Source organism: Schistocerca gregaria, chromosome 2 (genome assembly GCF_023897955.1).
Source record: "Schistocerca gregaria isolate iqSchGreg1 chromosome 2, iqSchGreg1.2, whole genome shotgun sequence".
NCBI classification, from domain to species: Eukaryota; Metazoa; Arthropoda; class Insecta; order Orthoptera; family Acrididae; genus Schistocerca; species Schistocerca gregaria.
In genome coordinates this window covers 729,519,214-729,542,948 of record NC_064921.1, presented here as the reverse complement: position 1 = coordinate 729,542,948, position 23,735 = coordinate 729,519,214, and the positions used below count along the sequence as shown (strand labels likewise).

Here is a 23,735-nt window from a genome sequence, read left to right as displayed (position 1 = left end):
TGTGGTTGACAATGGAAGCAAGACTAAAGAAAAAATCAAGACATATTCGAAGGATTTGTTGAACTGGTAACAGTGTTCGACGCTGTAAAATTCTGCAATATATTCGAAATTCTGAGAAATATGGGTGTAAGCTATAAGGAGACAAGGGTAATATACAATACGCGCAAGAGGCAAGAGGGAATAATAAGAATAGATGACCAAGAAAGGCGCACTTGGATTAAAAAGGGTGTAAGGCAGGGATGTAGTCTTCCCCCCCCCCCCCCCCCCTCCCCCTTCTGTTCAATCTGTACGTCAAAGAACCAATGATGGAAATAAAAGAAAGGTTCAGGAGTGGAATTAAAATTCAAAGTGAAAGGATATCAATGATATTCGCTGATGACCTTGCTATCCCGAGTGAAAGTGACGAAGAATTACATGATCTGCTAAATGGAATGAACAATCTAATTAGTACAGAATATGGACTGGAAATAAATCGGTGAAAGATAAAAATAATGAGAAGTAGCAGAAATGAGAACAGCGAGGAACTTAACATCAGGACTGATGGTCATAGAGCAGATGTAGTTAAGGAATTCTGTTACCTAGGAAGCAAAATAACCAATGATGGACAAAGCAAGGAGGACATCAAAAACAGACCAGCACTGACAGAAAGTGTATTCCTGATAAAGAGAAGTCTACTAGTTTCAAACAAAGGTCTTAATTTGAGGAAGAAATTTCTGGGAATGTACGCCTGAAATACAGTATTCTATGGTAGTGAAACATGGACTGTGGGAAAACTAGAACAGAAGAGAATCTAAGCATATGAGATGTGGCACAGACAAATATTGAAACTTAGGTAGAATAATAAGGTAAGGAATGAGGAGGTTCTGCGCAGGATTGGAGAGGAAAGGAATATACGGAAAACACTGACAAGGAGAAGGGACAGGATGACATCTGTTGAGACATCAGGGAATGGCTTCCATGGCACTAGAGGGAGGTGTAGAGTGCAAAAATTGTAGAGGAAGATGGAGATTGGAAAACATCCAGCAAATAATCGAGGACATAGATTGCAAGTGCTACTCTGAGATGAAGAGGTTTGCACAGGAGAGGAATTCATGGCGGGTCGTATCAAGCCAGTCAGAAGATTAATGACCCAATAAAAGAAAAAGCTGATCCACACATAAGTGCAGAAGAACTGTCTTAAGCTATAAATTGTGTTCTGGGTGCATGTAACAGTGGGCGAAGGCAGGGATGGAGGCTAGAAGCATGAGGGAAGGTGGGTCACTGGACTGTGGTCACGCACTGCCCTCCTTCATAGGTGTGCAGAACGAAGAGCGAGTAGGCACTCCCCCAGTCTGTCTAGCTCACCACATCACAAAAAGCAACTAGAGGGTATTTCACAAAGTTATACTGACTCTTCCACTGTTCACCTTACGAATCGCAAGTTCAAAATGGTTCAAATGGCTCTGAGCACTACAGGACTTAACATCTGAGGTCATCAGTCCTCTAGAACTTAGAACTTCTTAAACCTAACTAACCTAAGGACATCACACACAGCCATTCCCGAGGCAGGCTTCAAATATGTGACCGTAGCAGTCGTGCAGTTCTGGACTGAAGCACCTAGAACCGCTCGGCCACCGTGGCCGGCTGAATTGCAGGTGATGCAGTGTGCAGAAACGCCCGGGATTTGGGGGGGGAGGAGGGGGGTTATTTTCCACAAAGTGGGTTAACACTACATGGAATACTAATAGTACTAACAGCAGAAATGCATATGAACAGAATCTATGTAAATCTCTGTAGACTGTTTACAATGCTACAGGGGAAAGTGATTCTTAATCATTAATTCAGTCATGCTGTACGGCAACTGTAGCATTTTTCCAGGAAAGACGACTTCTCCCAACTCAGGTGTAGCTCACGTTTCGGTTTACAGACAGACTATACCTCCTCAGCATTTCCTGTCCACTTATCTCATATGAGTAGACAAACTAACTTCACTGAGCTCATGCATACATAGTGAAGTTACTTTCAGTTTAGTGAGTACTTATTTGCAGTTATTAAAAGAGCTATTATCTAACAAAACATGACAGCTCGAGCTGTCATCTGTCTACAACACCAAAGAGTCTGCCCAAGTATAACAAGCTGTCAATTTATATTCGACAGTGTTGATTACATGGTCTCCACTATCAATAGCTGGAGTACTTTTCACAACTTGAAGCTACAAATGCATCACTCCAGCTATCCCAACATCTGAAGAGGCCTAAGTTGGCTACCACTGTAACAGAAGTAAATTATATAATTAAGGAAATTCAGATATTTCAATACAAGTCAAGCAATGCATTACAGCAGATTGCTGTCCTAGATTTAAAGATGATCAGTCCTGTTCCATCAGACATATTGACATCCACCTTGCAAGATATACTTTGGATGCGAGGTAAGTGACTTTACTCAGTGAAGCTCACTCTCTAAGTGTCAGCAGTCCCTGAGTGGAAGAGATTTATGTAGTGTACCAGTAGCGCAATTAACGGTGAGAGATGGGCTGCAACTTTCTGGTCATTCAGTACTTCACCACCAAGTGACTACAACAGGTTTCCACAGCTTTACAATACGCTGTCAATGACAGTCAGCGGCAAGATCCTACATTTACCAGCCCAATCCCTTTCCCATCAACACTGCAAAGGTCATTGACAACATCACACTTCCAAATTAGGCACTTCTCTACCACCGTTTATAGGAACATATTTTACATAAAAACTCACCTAACAACTGTAAATAAGTAACCACCCAATAAACTGAAAATAGCTCCACTATATGAACACAAGCTTTGTGATATTGTCTACTTATGTAAGAGAAATGAACACAAAATGCTAGGGAGGTATAGTTTGTCTGTAAGCTGAAAAGGGAGCATTATTCGGGGTGAAAGATATCCTGGAAGAACCCAACAACTGCTGTACAGGATGACTAAGTATCAATTTCCCCTCTAGCAGTGTACAACAGTATGCAGAAATTTACATAGAATCTGTCCATATGCTTTTCTTGCATTTTCTTTCAAATTCTGAAGGTGGCAGGGGTAAAATGCAGAGCACGAAAGGCTATTTACAATTTGTATAGAAATTAAATTGCAGTTATAAGAGTTGAGGGGCATGAAAGTGAAGCAGTGGTTGGAAAGGGAGTGAGACAGGGTTGTGCCTCTCCCCAATGTTATTCAATCTGTATATTGAGCAAGCAGTGAAGGAAACAAAAGAAAAATTCGGAGTAGGTATTAAAATCCATGGAGAACACACAAAAACTTTGAGGTTCGCCAATGACATTGTAATTCTGTCAGAGACAGCAAAGGACCTGGAAGAGCAGTTGAACAGAATGGATAGTGTCTTGAAGGGAGGATATAAGATGAACATCAACAAAAGCAAAACGAGGATAATGGAATGTAGTCGAATTAGGTCGCGTGATGTTGAGGGTATTAGATTAGGAAATGAGACACTTAAAGTAGTAAAGGAGCTTTGTTATTTGGGGAGCAAAATAACTGTTGATGGTCGAAGTAGAGGGGATGTAAAATGTAGACTGGCAATGGCAAGGAAAGTGTTTCTGAAGAAGAGGAATTTGTTAACATTGAGGGCAGATTTAAGTGTCAGGAAGTCGTTTCTGAAAGTATTTGTATGGAGTGTAGCCATGTATGGAAGTGAAACATGGACGATAAATAGTTTAGACAAGAAGAGAATAGAAGCTTTCGAAATGTGGTACTACAGAAGAATGCTGAAGATTAGATGGGTATATCACATAACTAATGAGGAGGTGTTGAATAGGATTGGGGAGAAGAGAAGTTTGTGGCACAACTTGACTAGAAGAAGGGATTGGTTGGTAGGACATGTTATGAGGCATCAAGGGATTACCAATTTAGTACTGGAGGGCAGCGTGGAGGGTAAAAATCATAGAGGAAGACCAAGAGATGAATACACTAAGCAAATTCAGAAGGATGTAGGTTGCAGTAGGTACTGGGAGATGAAGAAGCTTGCGCAGGATGGAGTAGCATGGAGAGCTCCATCAAACCAGTCTCAGGACTGGGTATTCAATGTAGTGTTGACACACTTTGTGGAAAATAAGCATCTCCCTCCTGGGAGTGTCAATGCACCAGTGGCTCATAAGGCGAGCTACATTTGTTTCATACCATTACAACAATATTTTTAATAAACCATGATTTTTCCAACCTCTGCAATTTGGAAGCTACGAGTCTTAGAGAAAATGTGAACAGAATCTTTATTGTAGGAAATTTAATGTAGTTTAATTTTGTACTGCCAGACATTTTCATCTAGAAGCTGCAGTTTCTAAGTTATTCATGGAAAACATAAGAACTGACCTTTAAATGCCACCCCGCCAACACAATCGCAAACCACCAATCACGGGTTTTGGTATGTTATTCATTACATTCCTCCTTACCACTGTGCAAAAATCTGCAACTACATGAATTTTTTTCCCCTCTTTGTTGACTGGGCTGAGTTGTGTATCACTGAGTGCAGTATAGCGTGTGGGTTGTTTTAACTTCAAGTGGTCTAATAAAGTGTATAGTACTCTGTTGTTAGGTAAAACATGATCTATGGCATGATCTATGACTACCACAGCAAAACAGAGTATAGCAAACAGTTACTAGATAAATTAACAGAGGGGAATGCAGTAGACAGAGAGAATGAATTACTCGTTAAACATGTAGAGACAAAGATGTTTAGCAGAAATCAAACAATGGAAAATCCAGGATGGAACATAACAATATTATGAGAAGGAAAGTTGCTACTCACCACTGGTGCTGCTACTCGCAGTGCGGTTTCACTTGCCTGAGATTGCAGTCGTGTGTGTGTGTGTGTGTGTGTGTGTTTCTACTGTGATGTGATAAAATTGGTGACTGACAGTTCCAGGACGAGTTGTGGGACTCTTTTTCCACAAAGAGTCTGAGGGGACCTGCATCTTTAGATCTAGTGCCCAAGTAGTTCCAAATACAGAATTCAAGTTGCTTAATATTTCATTTAGATATCTGTATTTACATGTAGTACTGCTCAAACAGTTCGTTTTTCAGCTGAGCTGTGCAGTAATTGTGGTAACACTGATTGTCAAGGAACAAGAAGGTAGGGATGAGATAAGAAATTTAGAAAATGAAACCGAAATATTTAAAAGGGAAAGTCAAAGTATCAAAAGAGAATTGAGTCCTTACGCCAGAAAGCAGATGAAGATACTGCTGAACAGTAAACTTGAGGAATTAGGAAAATGAGAGAGTGTGGTTTGTTTGTGGATAATGTCAGTGTCACGATTGCGAATGCTGGCGTGATGCGAAAAAAAGGGAGGTAAAATAGTAATGATACTCTACCACCACACAACAGTCCAGAAGGTGACAGCAGACTACTGGAAAAACATAAAGAGTCTTGAGCAGATATTAGTGTCTGTCAGAGGGGATGTTCAGGAAGCCCAAATGCTGAAAGTGTGAATTCAAATGGGAGTTGTGATTGGTGGGAGGATGCGCGGAGTTTCAATATAAAAATGGTGAAATTACAAAAGAGGAATATGATAAAAATCTCCAAGATCAGGTATATTAATCATGTTATCCAAAACTGGAAGCCATGAGTGTGTATAGGTATTAAAATCTAAGAGACAGTATTATATTATACTTTATATGTAGTTAACTAATAATGTATGTTTCAGCACTGGAACAGTCTATGTAAACAATATAATTTTGAGATTTCTGAAACTGGTGGCTTTCTGGGGAAAAGACATGATCCAGACCAAAACAACTGCAAAGGACATGTTGGAATAAGAGACATTTGTCATGTATTTCACCAGCAAACCGGCCAAGACAGTAGGTGCAAAATTAACAGTAATGGAAAGGATAGATTGCTGCTCACCAAACAGATGGCATGTTGAGTTGAAGACAAACACAATAAAAAGACTGTTACTCATTAAGCTTTTGGCCAAAACCTTCATCAGCAAAGAGAAACACAAACACACACACACACACACACACACACACACACACACACACACACACATCTCCCAGACATGACTGCTATCTCTGGCTGCTTAGGCAAGACAAACTGACGTGTCCACATGAAAAAATCCTTCCCACACAACCTAGTCAATTGGGGATGGCACATCTGCAGGGACAACAGCTTCCTTGCCCAGTATGCTGAAGGTCTCACAAAGGCTTCCACATATAGGCACTATCCCCAGACCAAGTCTGCAGATTCCCTTGATATATCCCACACACTCAGGGCTTTGATTACCTATCATCATGCTCTGATACGAGATACATTTACCCAAGATCCTAACCACCCCTCCCAAATTGGTGTTCTGACACCCAACCTTCACATCATTGTAGTCCACCCCATGCTGCCCCCCCCAATCCCAGGCCCTTGCCATATTCCATGGAAGACGGAAGACCTATGTGCAAGACCTGCCCAATCCATCTACCCAGCACTTCTCATTCCAGTCCTGTCACAAGCTTATCCTATCCGATCAGAGGTTGGGCCAACTTGTGAAAGCAGCCACGTCATGTGCTAGCTTTGCTGCAATCATTCCTCAACTTTTATATTATTACGGCTACCAACCTACTGACCAGATATCCATCAGGATGAATGGCCAACACCAAGCTGTGTCCAAGAACAAAGTGGACTACCCTGTTGCACAAAATGCAGCTGAACATAACAAGCATTCATTTCCATGGCTGTTGCAAACGGCCACCATCACCAGCTTTTCTAAACTGCACAGATGGGAGTTATTCTTGACACACATTCTCCGCTCCAGAAATCATACTGGCTACAATCTATGATAATTTATTGTCCCCACACTCTCCACCCAACAGTTTATGCCCCCTCTGTCCTATCGCCTCCTCCTAACTCACAGCCCTTACTGTGCACTGCTCTCTGCCAATGCACCAACTGATCTCTTCTCTTCCTCTGCTCCTCTCCTTTGCGCTTCATTTCTTCCCCTCCCTCCCCTACAGCCTCCCAACACTGCACCCAGTGGCCTTGTCTGCCACATCTAGTCCCTGCATGCTCCACCAGGCAGCACTCTTCCCTCTTCCTGCACCCACACCCAGCTATCCCTCTCCCTTCCCCACTTCACTATGAATTCTTCCTCCTGCTTGAAGAGTTGCAGTTTCAGTCTGGCCTGAGCCTTGTGATGAAAGCTTTGGCTGAAAGCTTAATGTGTAACTGTCTCTTCATTGTGCTTCTCTGCAACTCAATGTATCATCTGTAACTAACTAAATTTTTGCTGTGGCATCACATTTCTGCCTATTTCATCTCTTGTAATTTGACCTAATTGTATCATCTTCAGTAAAAAAAAAAAAAAAGATTATATTGACTAGAAAACAACCATATTTTATATAACTGGGAACTTACTTAGTGATGGCTTTTCTGACACAGAAGAATCAGTTATAAGAGTTAGCTTATTGAATACTCCACGCCCAAAATAATCTGCTACTAATGAGAAACCATCCTCAGCACGTTCTAACTGGCTATGGAATATTTCATGAAGATCACGACTCTGCTCCTGAAGAAGGTAACAACATTATTTCACGCATGAGAAGAACTGAATTTGGTATTTAATCATATTATATTCCTTTTGAGAGGCATGTGCATTAATTACCTGTGACTTGATTATATCCAGTATTTTTTTGTTATCTGGCAGACAGGCTGGACACTCATTTTCATTTTCAGCAAAGCTCTGAAAACAGCTGAATGTTGGATGTTCAAAATTAGAAATACACTATAATAATGGTAGAAGAACTATGGATACTCAGTATTACATTTTTATGTCACTTAAATAATGAGGTCATCTTGTAAAATTTTATGTTCATGGAAAAAAGTGTGATCAAGTAAAATAACAGCCATAAATTTAATACAACATTATGTTGTATGACTTACTGTTGGTGATATGAGTGCTGGCACAGAAAATGAACAGAAGGTAGCTCCAATTGGTGGTTGCAAGCAGAACAGCGCGATGCTTGGAACACCACAGCACTGAAATATTTATGGGAATGGTCTCAGCTGACTATATTATATATTCTATACACTACAAATAAACACAACTGGAATGACTATGTTCACAGACTGTGTAGAAAATACAGCCATTATAAACATACAGAAACACACAACAAATAATCGGTTGATAAAGGGACATCAGGTGTGAAGTGTGAAGGGAAGGGAGACAGAAAAGTTTTGTATGTAGAAAATTAATTAGAAGAAATAACTAATGTGATTTATCATCACAACAACAATGACAAAAATAACTTAAATAACTTGAAGTACTACTTGAGATAATTTAGTCTTCCCCAACAGTCAAGGTTCCTTGCAAAGGAGGGTGCAACAGTTTTTTGATTGTATTTCAGAACTATGATTTCTTTTTTTTCTTACACACCTTTAATTTAAAGTCATATTGTATAATAAAGGCCAAAATCTCTTTTCTGATTTTCCCTCCATGCACAGCTTGTTTTCATGTAGTTTCATTCTGATTACAGAATTAATGGGATATTGTTTAATTATTTTTCATGCATGAAATAAATTGCACAAAGGAGTTAACTTCATTGAATACTTTAGGTACATTATGCTTCAATAGTAACACAAAATAAAACTTGCAATTAATACATTCTCTATCTAAGCATCTTCAGAATAGGAGGGAAATAACTGGAACAAAGTCTATGAGAGAAAAATCATGCAGCCCGCAAACACTTTCCACTGAGTGAGTATTGTGTGCTATTTTACATACAAAGCAATATCTTTGTGAGAGAGAGAGAGAAATTGCACAAAAATTTACTTTGCCATATGAAGTCTGAAATTAGTTGCAGAAAAATAAATAGATCATTGAACAAATAGTGTGGCTGGTTGCAGTTTTCTGATGTATATGTTAACAGCTGCACAGTTCTCAAGCCATTTTGGTTAAAAAAAGAAACTTGAATGTGCAGTTGCTCACTGTACTCGAACAAGAAACATAACTAGCTAACATTGCTAGCATTTGCTTACTGTAAGTGCACTTAATTTAGAAATAATTTGGCCCAAAAAGTAGTTTTAAAAATATATCTTTCATATCACTGCTGCGCACAAGCCTCCACATCTTCCAGTCAACATACAGTACATCCTATTGTTCATAACGTCATCCAGTCTTCCTCTTATCTGCAGTGGCCATCTTTATAACGTCTATCCAGCATGTTTCTGGTCTTCCTAAGAAGTCCCTTCCAGTTATCTCTCCAAATTAACTCGAGCCATTCTTACTTGTTCCAAACCATGACCAAATCACTAAGAGTCCAGATATTTCGACTCACTCTAGCAGTGATCCTTTGATACCACCAGTCTCTCTCATCTCTTCATTTCTTAAACTACCCAAGTTTATATCCTGGATCTTGGGCCTCAGGAACTTCGTGTATGACAAGTGTACCACTCTTTGTGTGAGGTTGCATGTTTCTATAGCATATACAGGATGAGGCGACAGTCTGGATACTCCCCTATAGAAGTTGAATGGTGAGAGGAATCCTAATGGTGTCTGGTATGTGGTGGCTGTACATGGGGGCACAATTTATAGGTGCTACGGCAACAGTGGTGATTATCTTGATATCCTTCATCTTAGATTTGGATTACATGCTTCAAATGGGAAGGGGGTCAGGTGGCACATCATTTTGAACTCCCTCTTTCTCAGGAAGACACATTTGAAAGCTGTTTTAAAATATCTTTATTTGTGTAGGAGTTTCGGCCTGTTAAAGTTTGAAATTACAAGGAGGTGATCAGTTCTGTTTATTGTCGCAGGTGATCCACAATCGCACTTGCACTGCAGGAACACATTGAAACTGTGTTAATAAGTGGTGGATCAAGTACCAGAAGGATTGCTGCTAACTTCAATGCCTGGCATCTTATGAGAAATGACATTTCATATATGACAGTGAATAAGTTGTTGGACAAATTTTATGCAAACAGGTTCTGTGGTGGACAAGCCACAGCTGCCACCGATTAGGAGACTGCAACAGCAGTAGTTGCATTGTTTGTAGAACATCCACATCACAATATGCACTGGTTATGAGCAATATCCAGTGTCAGTTCCCATTCAATCCTTCAGGTGCCGTATACGCACCAATGGCACCCCTACAAGTTACAGTTGCAATACCATCTCTCAGTGGATGATCTTGATCCGCAGATGCAGCTGCAGAATGGGCTCAGGAGCAGTGTAACAGGAATTCAAACTTCGCCTAAGTATTGTTCAGTGACAAAGCTAATCTCTATGTACAAAAAGTAACAAACAAACAGAATCATCGTTATTGGTCAGATGCAAACTCCTCATGGGTGTAGCCATGTAAAGATGCAGGTGGAGGAAAAGCAATGGTATGGTGAGGAATTTGGGACACAAGAATCATGGACCCAGCATTTAATGTCGGAATCTTCAATGGTGAGAGGCACCTTAACATGCTCTATGGGTATTTGCTACTAACGCTGGTGAATACACAGGGTGATTTCCAAATCCTCTTCCAACAAGACAGTGCACCTCCCCACTATGCTACTGAAGTCAGACGGTTTCTGGATGAACAATTTGCAGGTCGCAGGATAGGTAGGAGGGGTCCACCTGGATGGCCACTAGTATCCCTTGATCTTGTAACTCTTGACTTTTATCTGTGGGGACATCTGAAATCAATTGTGTATGAGGTATAAATCAACAATATAGCCCATCTTTGCCAGCGTATTAAGGAGGCATGTGTCTCTGTTGACCCACAGATCCTGTAATGTATGCAGCACAACTGGCAAAAAAGTCTTTAATTGTATGTCCAGTGCAATGGAGGTCATATTGAGCATATGCCATAATCCCGATTCTGACAAGTGCCCCTTATTTTAACAGGTCATAACTCCTACACAAAAATGAAGATAGCTTAAAACAGGTTTCATATGCACATGATGTGCCACATGACCCTTCCCATTTGAAACATGTAACCCAAATCCAAAATGGAGGATATCAAGATCGCCTCAGCTGTCGCCATAGCTCCTGTAACTTCTGGCCTCACCTACTGACACCCCATACAAGATGCCATTATGATTCCTTACACAATTCGTCTTTCGTAGGGGTGTATCCAGACTTTCGCCTCGGCTTTTACTTCAGGAGTAATGGGGATCAGTTGCCAAATAACAAAGGGTTGAGTGATCGGCACGTGCACATACAAGAATGAAAACACACACACACACACACACACACACACACACACACACACACACACACCTGTGCACATACAGTGTGCTGGAAGGGACACACAATGCCAGGAGGACACACACACACACACCTGTGCACATACAGTGTGCTGGAAGGGACACACAATGCCAGGAGGGCAGTTCAGCACGTGAACTGGGGTGGGGGATCTATCAGGTGGTGAGGGTACAGGGAGAAAGACGTGGGGAGCAGGAGGAGAGGAAGGGAGGCAGCAGATGTGCAGAATCTCTCTCCAGTATGATTCACTTGATCCTCTTCAACCCAACATGTCACCTTCCTGGACACTTACCGCCACCTCTTTGTTGGCTCCATCCACACCGGTGTCTACATTAAGCCTGCTAAACACCAACAATATAAGCACCTTTACAGCTATCACCTGTTTCACACAAAAAATTGCTCTGATATAGCTTAGCCACCTATGAAAGGCATATCTGCACTGACGAAAATTCCGTTGCTCAGTATGCTGGAGGTCTCTCAAAGGTCTTCACAGACAGGCACTATACCACAAATCAAGTCTGCAAGAAGACTGCATATGCCTTATCCTCATAATCTCTAATCCTTCCACCACCCTCCACAATCAGCTGCAAAAGAGTGACCCCCTTGACTGTAGCAACCGAACCATGTCCTTCACCAGGCTTTGATTATCTATCATCGTGCCCACAGTTGAAAGACAACCTACCAATAATTCTTCTCACCCCTCCTACAGTGGTGGTCCATCAAGCCCCACAACCTCTTGACCTAACCATCATCATCCATCTCTCTGTCACTCCCACTCTCAACCCCTTGCCACAGGAGCTATATCCTTGTGAAAGACACAGGTGCAAGATCTGTACAAAACACCCACTTAGCACAACTTACTCCAGTGGCATCATGGGCTAACCCTATTCCATCTGAAGCAGGGGCATGTGCAAAAGCAGGCTTGCCATATAACAGCTCTGCTGAAGTTCTGCACAGTAATTTACATGCCTGTAAAAATCAACCAGCTGTCCACCAGAATGAATGTCCACTATCAAAGTTGACCACCCAGAGCATAACATACACAAGTTCAATTGTTGGCTCACACCACTGCTTCTGGATCCTTCCCTTCATCACCAGCTTTTCTGAACTACACAGATCAAAATTATTCTTGCAACACATCCTTCGCTCCCATAATCCTCCTGACCTCAACCTCTATCCAGCAGTTTCCCCTTCGTCTGTCTTTTCATCACTTCCAAATGATCACTTCCACATCGTCTCATATAGCACCACATCTCATTGGCTCCAGTGCCCATGTGTCACATGTCTCTCCCATTCACATGCCACCCCTCCCTCCCCAATTCCTATCATACACACCTGCTGCCTCTCTCTGTTGCTTGCTACCAATTCTCAACTCCTCCTCCTGCTTTCTGCCTCTTTCTGCCTCCACCCACTACAACCAATACAACCTTGACCCCAGCCCACCTGCTAAAGTTACAGTTTTATGTCTTCAGCAGGCAGAATGAATATGTGTGTGTGTGTGTGTGTGTGTGTGTGTGTGTGTGTGTGTGTGTGTACTTTAGCTTGTCAAAGTATTGCTTCTGAAAGCTAGGCCTAAAGTGTTCACATTCTGTCAGTACTTTCCTCATTATATTTCTATAGAATATGTTATAACTGGGTTGATGTTCTTGTCGTATATCACTGATTTTGATTTTTTTGGCACCTTGAGAATCCATAGAAGTGGTCTGACATGTTGACACAAGCACATGTCCTTCTGAATTCTTTCTGCAACCTCTTTCATGGCTAGATAGCCTTAAGAATTAGTATTTCTAAAGCATGAAAAGTTTTCCACATTTTGCAGGGGGTATCTTGATGTTTGCTCCTCACAGTTTGCTGATACTACTACTGTTCTGAGATTGTATATCTGGAATTCATCCATCCATTTGTCCAGCCCCACTTGTCCTTTAGAACACATCACCAATATAGCCACGGTGTTAAGCTGTGGATGGTATTTTCCAATGTTCTTCATTATGTCATCCATGACAGTGATGAGTGGCAGTGATGATAGAGGACTAGCTTCCTAAAATTCACTTTTGGTCTGAAACCAGGATAAATGACCTTTTTTTTCAATCACACAAAGCTAGTACAGTATTCATACAGCATTTGAGCCTTCCTCGCTAAACCTTTGAGGATGCTTCTCTTTCTCAGCCACTCTCAGTTCTTTCCTCTTTTCATGCTGTCATATGCCTTCTCGACATCAAGGAACACTAGGAGTAAGTCACAAAGAAAACATGCTTGCAGTTTTTTTGAGGTAGATGATAAAATAAATGCTACTGCTCTGAATGCAATTATAAAGAAATGAAAGCTGATGTCATCTAAAATACCTATACTTTTTATTGGCTAGGCCTTGTATCAGCACATACAATTTAATGGAAGGTGCAGGTTTTATTACACTTAATAGAATATTAATATCTTTAAAGTTCCTTATTTATATTCCACAAAATCAATTTCCTGAAACTTTTGTCTTTACATCCTATAAAACATTTTTTCCTTGACACCAGAAAAAAAAACAAACCTTGTCTGCATGGATTGTATCTGCTGTCGAATTTTGTTAGTCTCTTGGCGATATTTGTTGATGAGCTGCTGTTCTTGCTCTGTAAGTTCCTTTTCTGTTTGCAAAACACTGAGCAAGTAACTTCTAACATCACCAATAGTAGCTGTTCCTGAACTGGCCAAAGCATCAACAACAAGAAGTGGAGACAGAAGACGTTGTTTCTCTGCAAGTCAGAAAACAATAAGAATGTATTGCTCACTATGACAATGGTGATTAAAAGAAGGTAATGAGTAACAACTCAACAGATGTATTCTCCATCAGTAATATAATTTTTCCCCATTATAAAAATAAAACTTATTTCTAACTGTACTACAATAAAAATTTTGCAAAACATATAAGATGCATAATAAAATATTACACCTTTTTACAGGTTTTATTTGTACAATACATTACTTTATAGCAGGGCGAAAGTAGAACATATTACATTGCAAAATATATCCTTTTGGAGGAAGCTTTGTGATTTGAACAATTATTTTACACTCAGAATTATTAACTCGTATAAAAATAAAGTTACAGTATAGTACCTATGACGCTGAGAACTTCTCCTAAGAGGTCACTTGGAGTTTCAGAATCTTTGGTACACGCCCAGAGTGCTTGAACCCACAAACTAGGATCTTGCTGACCAAATCTTCTGCATGTTGTGAGAACTGCTTTGTAATCTCTCTGCCGTATGTGGTATTGCAGAATCTGCTGATATCTGTAATTACACAAATACAGTATTGTAACTAAAATCAGTTTTACTTGTTCTTGAATTAGAAAACAATCAATGAAGAAGTGACAATGCAATAATTAAACTGTGACTACAAATAAAGAACTTCCACAATGAGTTATAACTGAAGTTTAAGGAACATTCAGAGGCACCAAGCATATTTTATAAATGCTAGAAGTGAAACATGTTTTCCCCATTTCTTTTCAAATTTATTTTTAGTTTTGCTATATTTTTCTGTTGTTATTTGGGAGACTGAGAAAAAATATTTTAAGCCTTCATACTGTAATACACTATATCAATGGAAAATAAATTAAAATTATTTTCATGCAATGGATTTTGCACTGCTTTGACATGCTCGTACAGCTTAATGCGTTACGGCGTAACGACAAGTGCTGACACGAGGATAAAGGATGGAAGAGCAGAGAGGGCTGTGAGATGACGTCAGCCAATAGCATGATGACACCAAGACAGGGGCGGCCTCTATATGAGGAGAATATAAGCGCCATTTCACCTAGCCCCAGCAGCAGTGGAAGACTAGCCAAGCCATCATACAAACACTATAGCAGTGACTTATGAACTGAATTGTTTTGCTTGCATTGAAATTGTATGTATCGAGGACATTGATTATTTTATTTGCCTGTCGCCATTTGCTTGCAACACACCTTTGTGAATACACAAAATTAAGTATTGCCAGTTTAACTTAATTTAATAAACTCTATTAATATGATTTGCTTGAACTGTTGCCTAGCGATCTAAGAAAACAGCTTCCTAGGCTCTCTATATTAGACGAGTGGGTGGTTACTACATAATGCACAGCATCCTAAATTGAGAGAAGGGCGGTGGTCCATATGTGGGTCAAATCTGTGCGGCAGATTAACGGCTGTTAGTTTGGTATAACTGCCATCTTGAGTGTGGTTTCAGGTGGTTTTAGGTAAATATTGGCCTTTTCCCAATCTTTGCCTCAGAAAATAAGACACACAAACAGTTAGAATATGATAACAGACATAAAACAGAGTTTACACACTTCATGTACAAATGCCCCTCTTAAGTTAACTGGCAATAGTAGCGACAGATATGGCCACAAATTTAAAACAAGAATAAGTCTGTTGGCATAAACATTAGGAAAGAGAGAGAGAATTGTACGCTGATTTAAAATGCTGATAAATAATTGGTTAATGCATGCACATTGTTTTTAACAATGAAATTTCAACTCTCTCCTTCAGCAATCAAAATACAGTATTTTATCAATGGAAGACAGGCCAAGCTCAACTCGAACATGATGGTTATATTAGTAAAAACAATTTTCTCCTTAATTACCCAACTTATTAAAGATCACATTATCTTTCATTTCTGAAAAAATGTTCTGCCAACATTGTGTGGTGTGCTAAAAATCCACAAAGAGGGGACATCACATTTTTAGTAACTTAGATGGACCTACTTATATTTTGGCGAAATATTTAGAAGCATCACATATATAATATTTATACAACATTAAGAAGCATCACATTTTTATTAACTTAGATGGAACTACATATACCTTGGCAAAATATTTAGAAGCAATTCTTCAATATTCTATTGATAATAGTGAACATTATATTTCTGTAACATCTGAAATCATTATGCCTGCTTGTAATCTTTGAAGTTACATCCCTTTTTATTCAGTTCCTCTTGATAAGTCTTTGAGCTTGATCACTGAGAAGTCCAATGTTCTGACTTTAAGCTACTTGAAATTTAATAATAAGGTTTTCAGATACATGGAGTGACTATGAAGAATCTACCATTCACAACTGCTAACTTTTTCATGCAGGTTTTTAAGAACTAAGCATGGTGGACAAAAACTTTGAAACCAACCTGTTTTTGGATGTATATTAAGCACACCTTCATGATTTGGGAATGCAGATTACATTCATATTAATGTCTTTGAGGTGTTTAAATTCTACTCATTCTGGCTTTAAATTTGCAATGGAAGTTGAAAGAGAAAGAAATTAATTTATGATATATTGGTATACAAAACCAATTATGAAACTTTGGAGCACACAATTTGTTGTAAACCTATGCTCACTGATCCACACCTGTACCTAAATGAGTTGTCATACACCATATCAATGCACTGGGTATCCTTAGCACTTACAGGTGAGGACAACATGTCACCACTGCCACTAAAAGTTCAGTACAAGTGTTTGTATACATAAAGCCTGTGTTTCTACACAATAGGTATTCTGATAAGTAGATTTGTTGATGTAGAGCAGTTGCGGTGCTTGGAGGATGCCCATAAAACAGAAAAATATTTTAATGATATTATGAGGAGGAAAGCTGCTATTCACCATGTAGCAGAGATGCTGATTCGCAGATAGGCACAAGAAGACTCTCACAATTTAATTGTGAGTGTCTTTTTGTTGTGCCTATCTGTGACTCAGAATCTCCGCTATATTGTGAGTAGCAACTTCCCTTCTGATAGTATTGTTACATTCCATCCTGGATTTTCCATTGTTGGAAAAATATTTTTTAAAAATTCATACCAAGATTTTACTTCTTTTGCCAGCTTTGTTACAGATTATCTGCACCTACACGATTTCAGTGTAAGCAAAATTCAGTATTACTGTAGGAAAGCTTAAAATGGTAACAAAAGTGATGGTATAGTGATACATACATATAGAGATATAGAGTTTGAATGCAGAATGGTAGTTGGAGGTAGATGCATGGGATGCTCCATTTTGAAAATTGTTAGGGAATTCAATATTCCGAGATCCACAGTATCAAGAGTGCGCTGAGAATACCACATTTCAGGCATTACCTCTAACTGTGGACAACGCAGTGTCCAGTGGCCTTCACTTAGTGACCGAGAGCAGCAGTGTTTGCATAGAGTTGTCAGCACTAATAGAGAAGCAACACTGCATGAAATAATTGTAGAAATCAATGTGGGATGTAGGACAATCTTATCTGTTAGAACAGTGCAGTGAAATTTGGCATTAATGAGCTACCGTACGACCTATGTGACCGCCTATGCTAACAGCATAACATTGGTGTGGTGCAGACACCACTAAGCCATCAACCCAAGAAACAAGGCACTATAAAAGCTGGTAGTGGCCCCATAATGATGTGGGCTGGGCTTATATGGAATGGATTGAGTCCTCTGGTCCAACTGAACCGATGACTGACTGGAAATCGGTTATCTTAGGTTGTTTGGAGACCATTTACAGGGATTCATGGACTTTATGTTCCCAAACAATTATGGAATTTTTATGGATGACCATGTGCCACGTCATCAGTCTACAATTGTCCACGATTAGAACATTTCGGGCAATGTGAGTGAAAGATTTAGCACCCCAATCACCCAACATGAATTCCGCTGACCATGGGACATAATCAAGAGGTCAGCTTATGTGCAAAACAGTACATAGCCAACACTTTCGAAATTATGGATTGCTACAGCTCAGCATGGCCCAATATTTCTGCAGGGGAATTCCAACGATTGTTAAGCCCATGCCACATCAAGTTCTTGCACTACGCCCGACAAAACGAGGTCTGGCACGATATTTGGAGGTCTCATAAGTTTCGTCACCTCATTTTATGTCAGATTGTACTGTCCACAACAGCTGCTTTGGAATATTAATGCCACAGGAGAATGAAACACAGATAGCTGCTGTGGCATCCCATTGCTGGTATTGTGCACCTGGTGGCTTGATTTAAATTAGTTTAGTAGACACAAACCATGAACCTGGCCGATGGTGGGAAGGCTTGCGTGCCTCAGAGATACAGACAGCTGTACCATAGGTGCAACCACAATGGAGGGGTATCTGCTGAGAGGCCACACAAATGTGTGCTTCCTGAAGAGGGGTAGCAGCCTTTCCAGTAGTTGCTGGGTCAACAGTCTGGATGATTGACTGATCTGGCCTTGTAACATTAACCAAAACGGCCTTGTTGTGCTGGTACTGTGAACAGCTGAAAGCAAGGGGAAACTACAGCCGTAATTTTTCTCAAGGGCATGTAGCTTTCCTGTGTGGTTAACTGATGATGGCGTCCTCTTAGGTACAATATTCTGGAGGTAAAATAGTCCCCCATTTGGATCTCCGGGTAGGGACTACTGAAAAGGATCTCGTTATCAGGAGAAACAAAACTGGTGTACTATGGGTCAGACCGTGGAATGCAGGTCTCTTAATTGGGCAGGTAAGTTAGAAAATTTAAAAGGGGAAATGCATAGGTTAAAGTTAGATACAGTGGGAATTAGTGAAGTTTGGTGTCAGGAGGAACAAGACTTCTGGTCAGGTGAATACAGGGTCACAAATACAAAATCAAATTGGGGTTATGCAGGAAGAGGTTTTATAATGAACAAAAAATCAGTAGCACAGGTAAGCTACTACGAACAGGATCTGAGTTGGGGGATGTGATACGGGCTGGGATGAGGGTGTTACTCCTAGAATGTGATACGGGCTGGGATGAGGGTCTTACTCCTACGAGTTTTGCAGTGAATGGCGAAATAATATTGAGATTTCATGACAAACTGAGGTTTGGGTGCAGGTGTTACTCCTATGAGTTTTGCAGCAAATGGCGAAATAATATTGAGATTTCATAACAAACTGATTTGAGTACACTTGCTGCCACTCAGCATACATTATTTGTTCTGCCTTTTTTCAAACTGACACTTAGTTTCTGTGCTGGTCTGCGTAGCACTGGGCACACCCGTGGAATGCCTGATGTGAGACCACTTGATTCCATATCCTGTATGACACGTTATAAGCATAAACATCTCATATAGAAATGGTGCAGTGGAAACTTCATCAAAATTATAATAATGCCACCTTCCACTCAAGTGTGAGGACTACTTTATGTGTATGGTTATTTTCAGAGCTGAAATCATCGTATCAGGTTATCTACATCAATATTCTTTATACTACTATGAAATACATGGCAGAAAGTACTTCTCATTGTTAGGTGTTAATAGGACTTCTTCCCATTCCATTCATGTATGGACTATGGAAAGAATGGCTGCAAAAAACACCTTTGTGTGAGTTATAATTAGTTTGATCTTGACTTTGCATTCCCTACAGGAGTGATGCATATAGGATGGTAGATAAGTTATCTTTTTGAAGACCTGATCCTCATCCTTATTCTGTCACCTGTACATCTGTAGTGCTATCTGTACTTGCTGAGATAAATATGTGTTGTTCAGAAACACAGTTTGTAGGTCTTTGAGTTCCATTTGAAGGTTAACAGTGTCTGAGCTGATATGGGCTCCGTGGATCAAGGTATCGACAATGCCTATTGTTTGTCCCAAATGGTGGCAACCAGGTTTTGATGTCATTTCACTTTTTACAAATGTGCCTTTGGAGGACTCATTACATCTCACTGGCAAAATGTCTCAGGATGATGTTACAGCATTATTAGATCACACTGTCTCCTTGACATACTTTATACTTAATGAGTTTTTTCAAACAGTCTGACAGTGCCACTACTGGGAGTCTTGTGTGTCACCTGGTGGACAGTTGCTTATGGAAGATTCTGAAGACTGAACACTCAAGTCAGTTGTTTTAAGACCAACAGTACAGGGTGTACATAAAGTCCTGGAACACTTTCAATTATTTATTGCACAAGAGATTAACATTGTACAGATGTCATACATATTGAATTTTGAAGAGAAACTTTGATAGTTCTTTGCCGGGCACAAACAACCGTCAGAACGAATTTGTTGTGCCTGAGGTAAATGGCCTTCCTTGTTGGTGGCTTCTTACTGTACTTGGTTCTAAACATCCGTTGAACAGCTGTAGCACACTTGTTTTTGTCGAACTCCAACACACAGAAAGCTCGCTCCGCAGCTGAACTCGCCATGTTTGCGACTAGCACTGACTATCGGCAAATTACCAAACTACGCTGTGGCAGTATACATGAAAAAAAGAAAAAAAAACTTTCTGGCTTTCTCTTCAAAATGACGTATGTATGATATCTGTGCAATGTTTGGTTCTTGTGCAATAAATAACTGAAAGTGTTCTCGGACTTTATGTTCACCCTGTATTTTGGCGATACGTTGATAATATTTTTATAGTTTGGCTCATGCTTTGGACACCTTTAGAAATTTCCTTCAATATCTGAACTCCATACACGAAAACATAATATTTTCTATGGGGCTGGAAAAAGAAGAATCTGTGTTATTTTTAGCCTTTTTGAATGTGCGAATGATGGCACACTTGGACACACAATATCTTGAAAGGCCACTCATACAATTCGATATTTGCTAGTTGGCACCAACCAGCACAAGCAATGGACATTCTGATGACTTTCATCCTCCAAGCCCAAACCATCTCAGATGCCGATAACCTGCAACCTCCAGAATGTGCTCCTGAACAATGGATATTTACCTTAGCAAGCACAGAGTGTGAAATTCTCTGATATTTTCCTGATTTCCATACAAGTTTCAGTATTTTTTCCTGACAAATTTTGAGATATCAAGGATGAGTAAAGACATAAGCCGACAAAAAATGTTTGGACTTCTGCATTTCTAAACATGTGAGCAAAAATCTTAAATACTAACATCAACACCTCTTGTAATGAACTGCATTTAGGTGGAGAAAGCAAACCAAATGGTATGTGTGTTTCATTAAGACCACTGATGTTATTTTATTTCAATAAAAGGAAACGTATTTGGTGACAAACATATGCATTTCCCTGGATTTTCAAGGCAGATTTGAAATACTTTCACTGATTTCAGAATAACCTCAGAGAAATGTGGGCCTCTGGAAAGATGTGTTTAAGATGGGGAAGAGTTGTGTAAGACACTACTATAGGTGACTGCCAATAAAACGTTGATTCTATTATGTTCATTATTGTCAGTTATTAACCACTGTGTTGAGCATATTAGTTTAATGGTACTGTGGCTCTGCCTGCTTAGCTGAGTGGTAATGTGTTTGCCTACCATGCAGCAGCGGGCCCTGTTTTGATTCCTGGTTTAGTTGTGGATTTTCTCCGCTCGTGGACTGAGTGTTGTGTTGTCCTCCTCATCATTTCATGATCACTGACACACCAGGAGGCCAATGTGGCATCACCTGAATGAAGAATTGCAAACCGGCAGCCGAACTTCCCTGGATGGGACCTCATGGCCATCATTGCCAAATGATCATTTCATTTTACAGGTATTGTGTGATTTTTCTTTCAAGTACATAGCATACAAACTGCCAGTGACTGCCACAATTTTCTTCTTCTTATCACCCATACTTTCTACATACAAACTACTTACAAAGTGCCAAAATGTACTAGAACAATATAAACGCTGCACTGTACAATATACTTGTGGTGAGACGGTCACAATTCTATTGCCTGTGGCCTCTGGCCTGCTGGGGAGCACAGCAGTCCTGGGTCTGTGACGAAAATCTGCTGGATTATGCCACACACTAACAGACCCAGCCTGTGGGCAGATCGATGAGCCTAGATCCAACTGGCAGGGCCTGCACATTAGTGGTAAAAAATGGGCTTCAGACTGGAGAGCCTAATTCGTTACAGATACCTGAAGAAATGGCCTACAGTTTTGGCCCATCGTGGAAGTCCACTTGTGTGACCAGCTGTTCATGAGTCACAGACACCATGCTAATGAAATGAGACCACAGTAATCAATCCATGCAACAGATAACTTTCGCAAATACTCTGAGAATCAATACTAATAAGCATAGGTAGCAACTCACCACGAAGATGATCGCTGAGTCACAGACAGACATGGAGAAAAGACAATCACACTCTCACAACTAAATTTTCGGCCATAGACTTGGCAATAAAATGGGAGTACACACTCTCACATAATCACTCAGACACAACTCACACACATATGACCACTGTCTCTGACCACTGCATCAATAATCTCTGAGAATCAGATCCGCACAAACCATTCCTCATGCCTCCCAGCCTCTTGTCGGCAGCTGCTAGGCTAGCAGCAAGAAGTGGTGGCATTACTGCAAGCTGAGGGAAATGGTAGGAAGGGGAGAAGCAGTAAGAATGAGGGAGTGGGGAAGCAATGCATAAGCAAATTTCCTTGATACATTTGAAATTCCCTGATTTCCTGAACTTGTGGCAGCCTTAGCTACAGAAGTACAAATGACAAAACAAGGAAATGGATCAGGACTTCAAAATGAAAGATTATCAACAACGCATGAGAAATGCTTCAACGAAAATAGGCAGAGTATTAAGACAACATAAGGTTAAAGTGATATTTCATCCCCCACAAAAAATCTCTGCACATTTGGGATCTATCATAGACGATTTAGAGCTGTGCAAGGCAGATGTATATAGTATTCTGTGTGAGTGGAGTAAATCTTCTATAGGGAAAATGATGCACACTGTTCAGGATCACATTGTGGAACACAATTTGTGTACTCACCACCTCCACACTAACAGGTCTACTGTTATCAAACACACTATTTCTGCTGGTCTTTTGATGGAATACACTGAAACAAAAATTGGGGCCCATATTCCAAACTTTTGGAACTCTGCTGTCATGAATCAGTAGAAATACAACTGCACAAGCCCTCTATTAGCCGAGATGGCTGCTCCCAGTACGATTACGCATGGATTGGCATTTATAGGAAAGCTTTGTGCTCTGTGTAGCTGATGTCTTTCTACAATTTTACCATGCAAAGATGATCAACCTGATATTGAAAAGGCGAGCTGCCCACCCACAGGGGATGTGCAGTGCAACACAGTGACTTGCAGCAGAAGAGCATGCACTCAAGCAGCACATGGATAGTCACAACTGGCACACCACCCACATGTCACAGGGTTCTTAAATAGAGGAGATCAGTGCTACTAAGTTGCAAATACATCTCTGTTAGCTAACCAACATATGCAGACTGAGTAATTATTCAAAGACACTTTTCTATTCGAACTGCTGAGAAATAATTTTTAATTTTCTTTGTTAAAACTGTCAAATGCAACAGAAGAGATAATGTAGAGAGTAATCAGCCACCTGTCAAACAACAAGCAGTATTTCTGATTTCAGATTGGGATAAAGAGTTCTTGATCAATCACTAACCAACAGATAATATATATATATATATATATATATATATATATATATATATATATATATATATATATATATATATATATATATATGATTTCAGATTGGGATAAAGAGTTCTTGATCAATCACTAACCAACATATATTAAAAACAAATATTCCAAGACTTACCAAGCGGAAAAGCGCCGGCAGACAGGCACAGGAACAAAACACACAAACACACACACAGAATTACTAGCTTTCACAACCGATGGTTGCTTCTTCAG

General features: G+C 40.1%; 1 protein-coding gene across 1 annotated transcript in view; it reads right to left on the bottom strand.

Moving 5' to 3' along the window:
- The window catches only part of LOC126334865 (vacuolar protein sorting-associated protein 11 homolog), a 167,169-nt gene that overhangs the window by 11,181 nt on the left and 132,253 nt on the right, over positions 1 to 23,735 (bottom strand). The window contains exons 15-19 of the mRNA XM_049997549.1: positions 14,287 to 14,459; positions 13,724 to 13,925; positions 7,881 to 7,976; positions 7,603 to 7,690; positions 7,356 to 7,506 (exon numbers count right to left, since the gene is read on the bottom strand). Of these exons, the coding sequence (XP_049853506.1) occupies positions 7,356 to 7,506; positions 7,603 to 7,690; positions 7,881 to 7,976; positions 13,724 to 13,925; positions 14,287 to 14,459 (710 nt within the window). The remainder of the gene's footprint in view (positions 1 to 7,355; positions 7,507 to 7,602; positions 7,691 to 7,880; positions 7,977 to 13,723; positions 13,926 to 14,286; positions 14,460 to 23,735) is intronic.